This window comes from Caenorhabditis briggsae, assembly GCF_000004555.2.
Source record: "Caenorhabditis briggsae complete genome, chrX, whole genome shotgun sequence".
NCBI lineage: Eukaryota > Metazoa > Nematoda > Chromadorea > Rhabditida > Rhabditidae > Caenorhabditis > Caenorhabditis briggsae.
The window spans coordinates 18,675,662-18,690,148 of NC_013491.2; the positions used below are offsets into that span (position 1 = coordinate 18,675,662).

General features: G+C 35.2%; 3 protein-coding genes across 3 annotated transcripts; 1 reads left to right on the forward strand and 2 right to left on the reverse strand.

Annotated features, from left to right (window-relative positions):
• Window positions 1-221: 221 nt before the first annotated feature.
• CBG07560 lies at window positions 222-3,765 on the forward strand (the record flags this gene model as incomplete). The annotated part of the gene is made up of 7 exons (XM_002645783.1): window positions 222-344; window positions 403-504; window positions 558-632; window positions 1,418-1,763; window positions 1,813-1,910; window positions 1,971-2,066; window positions 3,502-3,765. The coding sequence occupies 7 exons, from the start codon at window positions 222-224 to the stop codon at window positions 3,763-3,765; spliced, it is 1,104 nt and encodes a 367-aa protein (XP_002645829.1).
• A 438-nt stretch (window positions 3,766-4,203) lies between these two features.
• Window positions 4,204-5,535, reverse strand: CBG07559 (the record flags this gene model as incomplete). Its single annotated transcript, XM_002645782.1, has 3 exons — window positions 4,204-4,291; window positions 4,402-4,523; window positions 5,467-5,535. 3 exons carry the CDS (start codon window positions 5,533-5,535, stop codon window positions 4,204-4,206), a joined length of 279 nt encoding a protein of 92 aa, XP_002645828.1.
• A 3,303-nt stretch (window positions 5,536-8,838) lies between these two features.
• Cbr-tap-1 lies at window positions 8,839-14,429 on the reverse strand (the record flags this gene model as incomplete). Its single annotated transcript, XM_002645781.1, has 9 exons — window positions 8,839-9,096; window positions 10,640-10,739; window positions 11,631-11,716; window positions 12,052-12,177; window positions 12,454-12,562; window positions 12,694-12,770; window positions 12,816-12,959; window positions 13,009-13,144; window positions 14,296-14,429. The coding sequence occupies 9 exons, from the start codon at window positions 14,427-14,429 to the stop codon at window positions 8,839-8,841; spliced, it is 1,170 nt and encodes a 389-aa protein (XP_002645827.1).
• Window positions 14,430-14,487: the final 58 nt, after the last annotated feature.

Below are 14,487 nucleotides of genomic sequence, written 5' to 3' on the forward strand. Positions count from 1 at the left end.
AGTCTATCTTGTTTATGGCGCTTCTGGATTTCAGAATCCTAGGAAAAAACGCGTAAAACCGAGAAAAACTAAAACAATAGCATTGCTAGAAACCAATACTTGAGTCGAAAAAAAAAAACGTATGCTTGTTTTCGAGATTTGACAAAAATAACCAGGCGACTTCTTTCATATTCCATGCTTTTCAAAACTATCAATTGAGTTCTATTCTAATCTCAATCATAATGCATAGGATGCGACGGTCGACCGCCTTTGCTGAGCCCGTGAGCTTTCATACTGTAATGGCAAGACAAGGCACTGGAAGTAAAGGAGAACGAGAGGTCGAGATTCAGTTCACAAATATGCAGGTTGGTTTTTTTGTATCACTATTCGATTTTTATGTTGTCACATTTGTTTATCTTTCAGCTTATTGGAACTGGGTCATTTGGAGCAGTATACAAAGCCGTACTTCGTGAAAATGATGAACCAATTGCTATTAAAAAAGTCAAAGTTGATGATAGATTCAAGGTAATCTAATAGTGCGGGAAAATGGCTATTTTCATTTTCCACTTTTTTTTCAGAGTCGTGAATTGACAATCATGCATGAAATGGACCATCCAAACATTATCAGATTACTGTACTACTACACCATGCAGGTATGATTCTAAATTTTACGTTGAAAGTCACACCATGTCTTTTTTGGGGAATTAAGACATAGTTACCTATCTTTGAGTACTGTATTTGCTCTAATCGGAGCCTACTGAAACCGTCAACTTTGATCTAAATTATCTCGATTTCCGTGAAGGATATCAGAAATGTCTCAACTGATGAAATATTGGTGATCTTATGATGAATAATTGATCAGTTGACATATATTTGATATCTCTCACAGAAATCGAGATCATTGAGCTTAATGGGTAGGTAACAGCACGGATTCCAGATTCTGTAAAAAATTTTTGCCCAGATTCCGTATTCCGTTTTTCAAAAAAGTCATTCCGGACATCTCTGGTAACAGGTGGCTTTCTGTTAACAGTTTTTACAGTAACTCAGTACAATGGTTCCCTGGTTTTTTGGCTATTTATTTATACTATTAAATGTAAAACGTCAATGATTTAGTGTTAGCAGAATTGTTCTTGGAAATATACTTCCGTCAATGTATCCGAAAATTTTCACGACTTCGCAATTAAAAAATGTTTATTTACCTCAGGCACTCTAAAGGTACACCCTCTTCTTGCACTTTGAGCTCAACCAACTAAAATTCTATGAGAAATAACAAAAATATTCAAAACTTAAAATGTTTGTCATAATATAACTAACATTTTATGAGATGACAGATTATTGATATCTCTTATAAAAATCGAGATGTTGATTTCATAATGTAAGTATAGGCTGGCTTAGAGTGTATACCGTGTTTTCGTTTTTCTAAAATTTCAACTTTCAGCAAGAAAACTGCCTCAACTTCGTAATGGAGTTCATGCCGAAAGATCTGGCCTATGTCCACCGCCAATTCGCTCATAATGACAAACAGATGCCAGCCTCAGCCATAAAACTCTACATGTTCCAACTTCTTCGTGGAATTGGCTTCCTTCATCTGCATAACATTGTTCATCGTGACATAAAACCAAAAAACCTTCTTGTTGATGAGGCTAATGGAATCTTGAAGATTTGCGATTTTGGATCTGCAAAGCGGCTCTCCAAAAATGAGCCTAATATTACATACATTTGCTCAAGATATTACAGAGCTCCAGAACTGATCTTTGGATCGAAGGACTATGACACATCTATTGGTTAGGATTGGTCTTAATTTTGTCATTTGAAAAAAAATTGATGTTTCAGATACCTGGTCCGTTGGAACTGTTGTAGGGGAATTGCTCCACAACTGCCCAATATTCCTGGCTGATTCTGCAATTGACATTCTTGCCCTTCAAATCAAGGTTCGTCTTTTTTCTCATGTCTATGTCGAATTTTTTAACAAAAAAAACGTTCATTTCCAGGCATTTGGCACACCATCAAAAGAAGACATGACCAAATGGAATTACGAATTTGTCCACATCCCATATGACACAATAACAGGTGTCGGAATCCAAAAGGTCAGTTAAAGGTGTGAAAGAACTTGCAGATAGTGTTTTTTTTTGCATTTCGTTTGTCCCGCAATGTAGAAATTGATCAAATAACCTAAAATGAAATTTTCACTACAAAATGTTCATCACATGTCGGGCAATCGTATGCGGGAAAGTGGAAAACTGTTTTCAGCGGTCTGGAAAATGGTTTTCTGAGAGTCTGAAAAAATCTGTTTGCGTGTGAATTAGAGACATCTAGAATGAAAATGACTGTAACCAATCTGAAAAGTTTCTTCAGATCATCAAAAAAACCATTTTAAGAAAACGGGAAATCTTCGTTTTCTTTCAGACTTCCTATGATAGACAAAAAAGCTCGTAAATAAATAAAGTGTCATTTTGGTATTGAGTATCTTTATGCACTTATTCTCCCCAGTGGATTTGGGTTTATGTCAAGAATTTTGGAAAACAGGAACAGAATAAATCATAGTCATAAACAGAAAAGGAAGACAAAGCGGAAAACGGGATGGGAGGGCACATTTAGTACTCATGTGAGATGAAGGATATGTGTATTTGAATTGTTATGGTTGAACAAAGAAAAAAGAACAAAAATGGGGTTTGAGAGATGTACGTGTTGTTACTAAATAGTTGCAGTGCCGTATTTTTTAGTTGACTATCGACCATTTTGACCATTATTAAAAGTCTGGAGCTCAGCTGTCAAGTTACGGACACATTGAAAAATTTGGAGACAATAAAGCAGACCTAGATTGACTTTTGGATCATTTGCAGTTAAAACCTCAATATTAAGAATAATTCCCGCAGTTTCTACTTAATAAATGTCATTTTTGAATGACATTTATTCTCTTCAAGCCAAAAAACACAAAATTAGGTCAATGTAATTTTCAATCATTTTGGAGTCGATTTATTTGAAATTTTTCTGAACACTTTGAAGCGAATTTAAGCAAAAAAACGGGTTTTTGTCCGAGCAATTTCCAGTCATTTTACACCAAAAATATGGTTTTGAAGGATGTAAAAATTGTAGAAAAAAATCCGGATGAAAAGCTATATAGACGAATTTCGGCGATTTTATTTTCTGAGAATTCCTAGTTTTCCAGCTATTGACCGATATTGGAAAGACACATTTTTGCAATTCAGTACAAAAAATGGCAAAAAAGGGTGTCTTTTAGAGATCGGAAAATAACTGAAAATTCTGTGAATGCAAATTTTTCTACCTAGGTATGTTATATAACCTATAACATTTTCAAAATGATCGGGAACTTGACAGAAGAGCTCCAGACTTCTGAAAATGGTCAGTATGGCCGGAAATCAACTGGAAAACACGTTGTGGTATGTTTTATTGACCGATACTTACCAAACTAAAAAAAAATGCTTAAAGTTAACAGTTAGGGTTATGGTCTTCTATTATGATTCAAGTTATTGGATTTTTTAAAATCATCTATATTTTCAGTTCATTGGCCGCAAACTCTCCCTCTCCACTCTGGAACTCCTCAATAGCTTACTCAAAATGGATCCGAAACTTCGTATCAAACCGTATCATGCCTTGACTCTTCCATACTTCGACGATCTTCGTGATCCCCATTACAAACTGCCCAGTGGTGCTCCAGCGCCTCTGCTCTTCGATTGGCTCGAGAAAGAGTATATTGCCAACCATGAGATAATTAAAGACATTTTTCCTCGAAGTGAGGAGGGCGACAAAGTTGAGTGTTTGTAAAGAAGCAATTATTTCCATTTTTAATTATTTTTCCTTTTGGATCTTTTCTTTTCTTTTTCAAATTCTTTTTTCGTTTTAATCTAGTTCTGAAAATAGGCTTTCCGGCTTTTTGTAGTTTATTGGCGTAATTGTAAATATCATGCATGGCAAAAATAAATAAATAATGAGAGAATACAAATATTATACAAGATATTTTCACATCAGATATTACTGTAGAGATTAGAGTTAATATAAAATGACAGAGCTGTGAACAATATTCAGAAGGATCCAAAATGTGCCATATTTAGTAGAACAGTGATCAGCTGTTCTCTAAAGCTTTGTTGGTTTTATCTTAATCTGGCACACTGGAAAACCCGAGAGATTCTGGACAATTGAACGAGAAACTGAAGGGAAGGGATACAGGAAAAATACACACACACTTTTTTGGGTATAATTAAGTTAGGCGGCAGCCCACAATCCACCGGAAAATCCTGCTCCCCATTTTCGCTCGCGCTCTTTTCCGTCTGGGCGAGTGCTGCTTTTGTTTCTGAAAATTGAATACATGCGTTTCAATAATTAATTGGAGTGGTCTGGTCAGCGGGATAAACAACAAAATATGAAAGTATGCAGGAAAGAAAGAGACAAAAATCTGGTTACCTGACTGAGGTGGTTTTCTTTGTGATAAAATTTCCGAGGAAGAATGCCAGAAGAGACAAGATGATGCATACAACAACGAGAATCATCGCCCATGTTGGCCAGTGACTTTTCTCTTCCAGAGACTAAAATAAAGACAAAATTTTTAAAAATGAACACCATGTACCGGTCCATCAGATATACAAAAATATGTTTTTCAGTAAGTGCTTGGCCATTATGACATTATTCAAAAGTCTGAAGCTTGGCTATCAAGGTTTCGTATCAAGGTTCACTTTGAAAACTTGAGAGAGTGTAAAACAGACCTAGGTTGAGGATTTTGCATTTACAGAACTTTTCAAAAAGTCCTAGTCAAAAAGTCCTAGTGCAGATTTCTGAAAATTATGTTTCTGGCCCGGTTTTGTACTGAAAACTTGAGATACAGTACCGGTCAATAAGATATAGAAAAACCTGTTTTCAGTTCATTTTTGGCCATTTTGACTATTTTAGGGAACCTAGAGCTCAGCTGCCAAGTTTCCGGTTACTTAAAAACTATAGGGTGTTGTAAAACAGACCTAGATTGAAAATTTTGTATTCACAGAACTTTTCAAAAATTCCTAGTTTTTCAGCTATTTGGACAAGTAGGAATTTTTCAAAAATTCTGTAAATGAAAATTGTTCAATTTAGGCTAGTTTACACTCTCCAAAGTTTTCAAAGATATCGGGCTCTTGATAGCCGAGCTCCAGATCTCTCCCTGAAAATTGTCACAATAGCCAAAAATTAACTGAAAAGTACGATTTTGTATATCTAGATTCTAGATTCTAGATTTTAGATTTTAGATTCTAAGTCACTGTGGAATTTAATTTTGGAGCTGAACTAGACAGTAATACGAGTATATACACCAACTGGAAAAACACCAATTATTTGAATTCTGTTCAACATAAACATTTTGGAGTAATTTTCAGGCCGTTAGTAACTTTACTGGTCAAAATATGCTTTACAGAATATAAATTGAACATTTTTTGGTCAAAATATCCGAAAATTAACGGAAAAATACGTTTTCGTTGACAGGTACTATAAAAAAGTACAAACCTGAAGATGTGGCTCGATTAGTCCATCCAAAATCTGCATCTCGTGTGAAAGCGGCGTTGCTGACTCCATTTTTTTCAACCAACGGTTTTGAATTTCTGAAAATGAGAAGATAGAAAAAAGAAAAGGAGGAAACGGAAAGGAGAAAAAAACTGGAGAAGGAGAAGAAGAGAACAGCTACTGAGCAAACAAACTGAAAAACGATCTGCTCACGGGGAGACGAAGGTCCCTTTCCATCTTTTGGGCTGAGTGGAGTGATTGTAAATGCATGGAAAGTGAAAATTTGACAATAGGAAATGAACGAAAAAAAATTGTGGGGCATCAGAAATGAAAGAAATCGTTCTGCTGGTTCCGAAATTTTGGAAAGCTAGACAATTCTCGGGAACTGGATAGACAATAATAGACAATAACCAAAACTGCTAGATCTCTGATTTTTAATAAAGACATTAGAATTGTTTTGAAAACTTAGGTAACCTCCTTTTGGGAATTCTTCAGTCAAAGATCAAAAAAAAAGTTCAAGTCGTTATTTCAAAATTGTATTTTTCCAAAACGTCACTTGACCCATTCCTACCAGTGAGTCTCAAAATGAAACTAAAATTCTAGACAGATCTATTCATAGAAGCAGTGTTTCGTAATGCTGGTCTTGGGAGGATGGGCTGTATAGTTAGGTTCCTGAATTTTTTAGTAGATGACCAAAGGTTAAAAGAAAGGGTCCAGATAGTCTAGGGTATGAGAGAGAACTTTTTCTAGAGTTGAAATAAAATAAATTCTCGGATACGATAAAAATAACTTTGCTCGGTTCTCATCTATGTTTTTTGCTGACTTTCGGCCAGTTTGATCATTTTCAGAAGGCTGTAACTCGGCTGTCAAGCTTCCGATCACTGTGAAATTCTTAGAGGATGTAAAACAGACCTAGATTGAAAACTTACCATTTATAAATTTTTTCGAAAACTTTTAGTTTTTCTGCTTTTTGTCGATTTCTGAAAATTATTCTTTTTGGCCTGGTTTTGTACTGAAAACTTGAGAAACATAGGTGGTTTTCATAAAAATCGGCAATCGGCAAAATCTGAAAAATTAGGAATTTTCAAAAAATTCTGTAGATGCAATAATTCAATATAGGTTTGTTTTTTACAACCTTCAAGATTTTCAATGTGATCGTAAACTTTACAGCCTGAAAATGACCGAAAATTTATTAAAAAACTTTTTTTTTTTTTTTTTTTTATATCTCATTGACCAGTACTGTACATTTAACAAGCCCGGCTGAAATGACGTAATTTTTCAGCATTTTTTTATCGTTCAAACACGAAATGTCATCAAAATAGTGCAGAATTTTTAAACCTTCTTGAACTCAAGACATCATCAGCTGAGAAACTAAAATTTTCCAAAATTTCTGTGATTGCAAAGTTGTCAATCTAGGTCTGTTTTACACCCTCCAAACTTTTCAAAGTGATCGAAAACTTGACAATCAAGCTCAAGACTTCTGAAACTGGTGAAAACGGCCGAAAATCACTGAAAAATACGTTTTTTCGACCTATCATACCACCAAAACAATACAGTGTTTTTCTAAATTTCAAATCACTTGGGATAATAACTAGCCACTAGCCACCCACGTTGTAAATACGTGTCTAGACAGACGAACTCAGGAAAAACACTAGTTATTTTAATTCTGTTCGAACTAAGAATTTTCAGTAATTTCACATATGAAAGCAGCGCTTGTTACCTACCCCTACGAAGAAGAGGAATACTGACGGCCTATAGATTTTTGGGACAACAGGAAAGACATAAAAAACAACGTTTCTACTTCCTGCTCACCTCTTTTTTGTCTTGAAATGGGGGAAAGAAGGCCAATTTGTTCTCCAATAAAAAAAGCAAATCTAAAAATGAATGCCTGGAAAAAAAGAAGGAGGAGGAGGGGGCAGAAACATAAATCTGAAAACGCAATGATGCATTTTTCAGGGGATCAATGTCCAATTACTAGAATGTCAGTGACGCTGAAAATTTTTTGGAATTTGAAATTCTATACAATGATACAATGATATACAATGATAATAAATTTGATGAGATTTTGTGTTTGAAGAATTTAAATCATTCTTGACGAATAGCACGAATGATAGAGCTGTTGGAAGTACAGTACTAGTTTGGATATTTTCATTATTTTTAGAAGTCTAGAGCTCTTATTCAGCTTTCACGTTTCTGAACACTTTGAAAATTTTGGAGAATGTAAAAGAGACCTACATTAAAAATTTTGCATCCATAGAGATTTTTGAAGATTTCTAATTTCTCAGCTGTATGGCGATTTCAGAATCCTGTGAATGCTTTCGGTCTTGTTCGGTTTCATATCTTGTTCTGTCTCCAGAATTTTCAAGGTGATCGGAAACTTCACAGTCAAGGTCCACACTTTTAAAATAGTCAACACAAGAAACGTCTCCAGAAGGCTTCAAAATGTCGAAAAGCGGAAAGTTGGGGGATTATCTAGCTGCTATTTTGGATAGTTTATGAAAATTTAAGAAATCTTGGTCAACTGGTGACTTCGCTAGGGTACGCTATCCGGGAACAAACGGACATACACACACAGAATTTGATGATTTTTAATAGTCAACATCATCTGAAAATTAACTGAAAAATATGGTTTTGAATATCTTCTTGTGCGGTACGGAATGATAGTAGTCGTGAATTCTAGGAATCCGAAAAGAAAAGTTACAGTGAACAAAACAAAATTAAGGACAACAAAAGGAAGAGCTGCAAGATGAAATTTATTTTGTGTCAAGTGTCTTTGCACAAGACAAAAAACTATAGAGCAAAATAAAATCCTATCTGTGAAGCTGTGAAAGAGCTGTTAACGAATGAAAAAAGTCAGTCAGTCCTCTATCTTCTCTAAAAGTCTCTATCTTCTTCTGGCGGGGAGGAAAAAGAGAGAAGGATAGAAAATCTAGTTACGTTGTCGTTGTATGTTATTCCGGATATTTCAATTGAGTCGTTCAAGTTGACGAATAACGTATGGGGCACATACACACAGAAACATTTGTTTTAGATTATAAGGGACATACCACTTATTTTGTTTTTGGGGCGAAAGAATACTAGGCAAAAAATGCGAAAAATACATCTTGAGACATCTACCAACTTCAACAACTCTGACAACTGATTTGAGAGTAGAAAAAAACGTCAGTTTCAAGAAACCTGATATCCCGATTATCTCTCCGATGGCTCTTCCCCCGCAAAGAAATTCGACATGGGAGTCTGAGAACGTACTACATATAAAATTGCTGAAAAATAGAAATCCCAGCTTGAGATTCCCAAAGGACGTGGGCGATAAAACATACATGTTTATTGTTATAATCAAATACTTTACAGAATAAATCAAAATTCCATGAAATATCACTTCCGTTTCTTAAGCATCGTAATAAGCCTCTTCATCTCAGTAAAATTGGGTCCAGAGTAGAATCCCACGGCATCGACGTAAGGTACACGACTCGGTGGATCGGCCATTGTAGCGTTAGTGGATTCCATTGTAGAAAACGCCGAGTCCACAGTTTCATAGAAATCGCCAGGAGCGTTGATCTCTGGTAGCTTCACGTAGATCACTGTCATTTCTTCTCGATGGTTGCTGATGAAGCAGTTTTTGTCATCGTTCATCTAAAAAAGGTTAGATTTATAAGAAAATAGACAATTTTTATCAGTTACAGAAAGATTGAGCTTTTCTAGTTTTCAAGCCGTTTTTTCCGGGAATTTTTATTTGAAAAATGAGTGAATTCCCAATGAAATTCGATAAATTTTACCAATACTGACAAGGGAGTGTCGTTCAGAAAGCTCTTCAAAATTTTCTCTAAATTGGCTAACTTATAGAATCGAGTATGGGCTTTTACGTAATCATAGTCTCTACCTGCAACACTCCCAAAAACTCGAGAAAAATCGATCTGAAATTATAGCATTTTCGCGTGTCTCACCCCTTCCCTCTCGCTCCCCTTTTTTTTCACAATTTTGCGCTCAAGAGTAAAACATGCCTCGGTAGCCTAGTGGCTAGCAGGGAGGACCACCAATCTCCCTATGCAGGTTCGGATCCTCTTTCTTTTATTTTTCTTTTTCACAGTTTTTCAAGCTTATAAAGTCGCTTTCGACCATTTTTTCAAATGGGACACACTTTTATGAACATTTTTTACGAACTGAAATAAATTTGGAATAATTTCAAAAAAAATGTGTTTTTGGAAAAAAATCACCATGAAGTCATCACCACACACTTTTGCATAAGTTTCTGAAAATTTTGTTCAAAAGTGCAGAAAAGTGTTTCAAACGTTCAGAAATGATAGAAACATCATTCTCACAAAATTTGGTATCCTATAGCACACAAATTGAGACTTTAGCTCCAGAAATCGCTCCGTTTAGCTTTTTTGAAGTGGAACACTATTTAAATCAATCACAGATGAAATTTCCATATTTGAGAATTATCAGGGCTCACAGACCAAATCGGGCTACCAAGCGTGAGAATGATATTTCTAAGAATTCTGAACGTTTGAAACACTTTTCTGCACTTTCGAAAAAATTTTCAAAAATTTATGCAAAATTGTCTGAAAATCTATGGTGATTTTCTTCAAAAAATATATTTTTGAAAATATTTGAAAAGTATTTCAGATCATAGAAAATGTTCGAGAAAGTGTTTCCCATTTGAAAAAGTGGTCGAAAGCGACTTTATAAGCTTGAAAAAATGTGAAAAGAAAAATAAAAAAGAAAGTGGATCCGAACCTGCATAGGGAGATTGGTGGCCCTCCCTGCTAGCCACTAGGCTACCTTGGCAGGTTTTACTCTTGCGCGCAACACTGTGAAGAAAAAGGAGCGAGAGGGAAGAGGTGAATTTCAGATCGATTTTTCTCGAGTTTTTGCGAGTGTTGCAGGTAGAGACTATAATTACGTAAAAGCCTATACTCGATTCTATGAATTAGCCAATTTAGAGAAAATTTTGAAGAGCTTTCTGAACGACACTCCCTTGTGAGCGAATATGCCAAGAAAAAAACTGTGTTCCAGCAAATTTCTGGAAATTGAGAAAATTGCTTACAAAAATTTACATATACTTTCCAACAACGCGCTTTTCAGAAGTGCCCCTCTATTACAGGGGTCTTCTAATTTTTTAAAAGAGACTCTGGGAGTGATTCTAGGGTTATTACAGAACAATTATGAAACATACCGTAATGAAAGCATCCAAATGTTTTCTTGCAAATGAATCCGCGAGCGCTTGTGCAGTACTGGTTAAGGTGTGATCCTCGATGAGTCGCACTGATACTTCACTGCAAAATAACAAATTTCTCAAAAAACCTGTTTCACAACGGCTTGAGCTTTACTAGGAAGAGGACAAACAAATTTTGATGAGAATAGTTTATTTTTTCATTTTTAAAAGTGATTTTGTCTCGGAGCCCAACAAGCCGTAATGTCTTCAAATCGACTTGAAATCAGTGGAAAGTGGCTTGCTAAGAGCTGCCATAACCACAAACTTCAGGCGTCACAGATTCTCATATTATTACCAATTTTGTTTTATTTGCACAGCTAAGTAAATGGGAACAGTGAAATTAGATTCATTTTTTATACAGCTCTGATTTAGCGGAAAATTAATGAGAGAAAATTCTCTTCTTTTTCTTTAGATCTCATTCACAAAAATGGAACTGGGATGTAATATAATTTCCGGTTGTGGGGGGGGGGGGGGGGCGAGCCTTTTAAAATTTTTTTTGGAAGGAATTTTTCTCATTCATTTGACTCTCATCTTACTGAATCAAATATTTAGTATACTTGAAAAATTCCGGGCCGGCCCGGGCCGGATCATTGTTTGTACAGCAGCTGATTTTTTTAAAATTTTTTTTTCAAAAATTTAATCAAAACTTTTTATTTTTTGACTACTTTCTACTTTGATAACTTTTAGAAATTATGTAACTTTTTTTGTTTTTTTTAATTCAAAACAAAGTCCCAATTTTTCATCAGAATTTTTTTTACTGAGAAAGGGCGGGCCAGCGGGCCGGAAAAATTGTCGCTTCGGCCCGGCCGGCCCGTTGCAGGTATGATATCTAGCAATGAAGAAAACATTTGATTGTAGTTTTTCAGAAATTCTTATTTTCGATGACAGAATCTTGAATTTAAAGCAGTCCATGCTAAAAATTTCCTTATTCGAATCGAAAAAAAAAACTCACGTTGGTATATTCTCCACTTCGACTTCTTTCAAATTCTGTACCACTCCATCCGACAATAGAACAATGTGCCTCCAAGCGGGATCGATCTATAGAATAGTTAATCAGTCAATGATGAATCACTGTTTTCGAAAATATGTTATGAAATGCATAACAATATTTTTCCTAGCTACAAAATCGATAAATTTTGATTTCTCGTCTTTTCGGCTTTCCGGAACATTCCATGCATGATTCATGTCAGTCTATTCTCGTGCCCGCTTTTTCGTCGTGGCAGTTCTTGATGCTAGGAAACCGACTTTTTTTCTTTTGTTGTTGTTGACATGTTTATGAGAGCATCCTAGCTCATTTTGAGCATATTTTTGTTTTTTTTTTCTTTTTTACATAACGCAGAACCATTTTTTGTAACTTCTTTGTAAATACTTACTCTAAAATATTGCACGTCTGGTGTGGAAATAACCGGAGGTCCTTTTGCATTTTTGAATGCTTCCGTCTCCTCGAACAAATGAGTTCTTTGTAAGTCTCCAATTGCACGGGTGGGATTCAAAACGGTCTGAAAATGTCTTTATAGTAAAATATATTTCATTTTCGATGATTTCCTATTATTTCTGAACATAAACCACATGAATACACTTAAATAAAAAATTTTATGCGCTTTTCGTAATTCTTCACTTGTCTTTTCACATCAAATTTACCTTTTGAAAAGGTAGACTAAAATTTGCATGACATTTAGTAAGCTGAATTTTGTTTTCTTCCCCCTTTTTCAAAGCTGAAGCTGGAGAAAGAACACCGATACGAAAAAAATGTGCTCTAGAAATTTCAAACTCACATCAGGATCTATTCCAAGCGCTCTTATCCTCTGATTTTCTTTCACATTATCCTTGTCGTGCAGATTTGTGTTTAATTGGACTGGATTCTCGCTGTTCATGGCTATGGCTCTTAAATATTTATATATTTTTTTGGAATGTTATTGAAATTTAACAGTATAAGTCTACAATTTTGCTAAAATTTTGGCCGCAAGGTTCATGGATAACGGAATAGATTAACATAATTTTCGCAAAAATCTTACAATCCGCTTCCGCAATTCAGAACGTAAAGATCTTGATTGATAATCAGGACGACGAGTGCTGTGGTACCTTGTCTGATCTAAAAACTTTTATTATATTTGGCAAAAATTCTCGAATTCTCTACCTTTTGGTTGATTTCTGATACAGCATTCTTGCCAGCTTCGCTATGATCCTCCATTTTTAGCAAACGTTCATTGAGAGCATCCGCGTTGGATAACAAATATCTTTCTGCAGTATTTTCAAATCTCCGCCGGAATTCTTTGCACACCTGAAAAGAATTATGAGTAATAATAAATCTATGTACACCTAATCTTTACCATGAGCGGAGGCAAGGTGGGAGAAATGGGATTCTCTTGAAAGAGTTCATATACTAATCGGTTCATTACGAATTTCGCCGTGTAATCACCGCCATTGAATCCCGCGAAGATTCCATAGAGTTTGATGTGTCCGTTGCTGAAAAAAAAAACGTTTGAAAAGAAGATAAAAATAAGAACAAAAGGAACTACTTTGTTATTCTAGCTATTTAGGAACTTTTTTCAAAATTGTTCCCTTGCAAAGACATTGTCACTTTCAATTTGCCCATTGTCCTTTCTGTCACCCTATTACTTTCAATTCTTACAACAAGACGCGCGAAGAAGAAGTTGTAAAGTTTTCAGTTTTTCGTTGATTGGTTCATTCGTTTCGCTTGTGAAAATCTCTTGTGATACTAATAGGCAGAAAGTTTTAAATATATCTTTTACCGCATTTCATTTCATTTTGGTTCCTTTCGGAAAAATTTCGCGAACGAAACTTTTTTTCGCTTTTTCGGTCGGTCGCCGAAAAAAATTCAGATGAATTACAGATTTTCGGCTGATTTTCCCCTATTTTTAGCCAATGAGCCATTATTTTTGATTGAAGTTTGTGCAGATTATTATTGATTTTTGAGAAATTCGAGGCTATTTCTTATTTTTTTGGCAAGTTTTTTTAGACCGATTTTGTGCGATTCTTACACTTTTTTGGATAAATCTTAACAAAATTTCAGACTGGTTTGTACTAATTTTTGACGAATTTCAAACTATTTTATACAGATTTTTCTTACTTTTTTGAAATGAATTTTGACTAATTTCTGTCACTTTTGGACTGATTTTTGGCTATTTTTTGACTATTTCAAACTGATTCCTCTCACCGATTCTCGTGGATTTTGATGCTATTTTTGACTGAATTCTCAGCCATTTTTTACCGATTTATTGCGAATTTCCAGCAACCTTGAGCTATAAAATAATCCGGCGACAGTTTTTTTTCAAATTCTAAAACTGGAAAATATCTTGACGAAAAAATTTTCAGAGATCTAGAAACAAGACATCAACGTTTTTCGTTCAAATTTGTTTTCTTCGGTTGCAAATATCTGGTAATTTCCAACAAAGCATGATTTTTCTTACAAAAATGATCCGAGAACCTTCCATAGAATCATCGAATCGGAAATATTTGTTCTATTTTTGCGTCCAAAGTTTCTGAGAAAAAGTTTTTTTTTCAATTTTCTCGGAACCTACAACCGGAAAGTATATTTCCCCAATTTCGAAATATCCATTTTCTCACTGGTCATTTTCTCTGGTTCTAACACTCACTTGATACTTGTCGAACACGACAAAAAATCATTGTTCTGTACTGGTTTCTTTTGTTTTGAATAGCGGCAGCTGTGCACAGTTCCAATACCTGCGTCGGTGTTGGCCGTGTATTGATCGACGAACCCGTCTTCCATTGTGTCCCTCTCAGTGCTCTGCAATAGGTTTTGTGTATACATAATTTGATACCTTGAG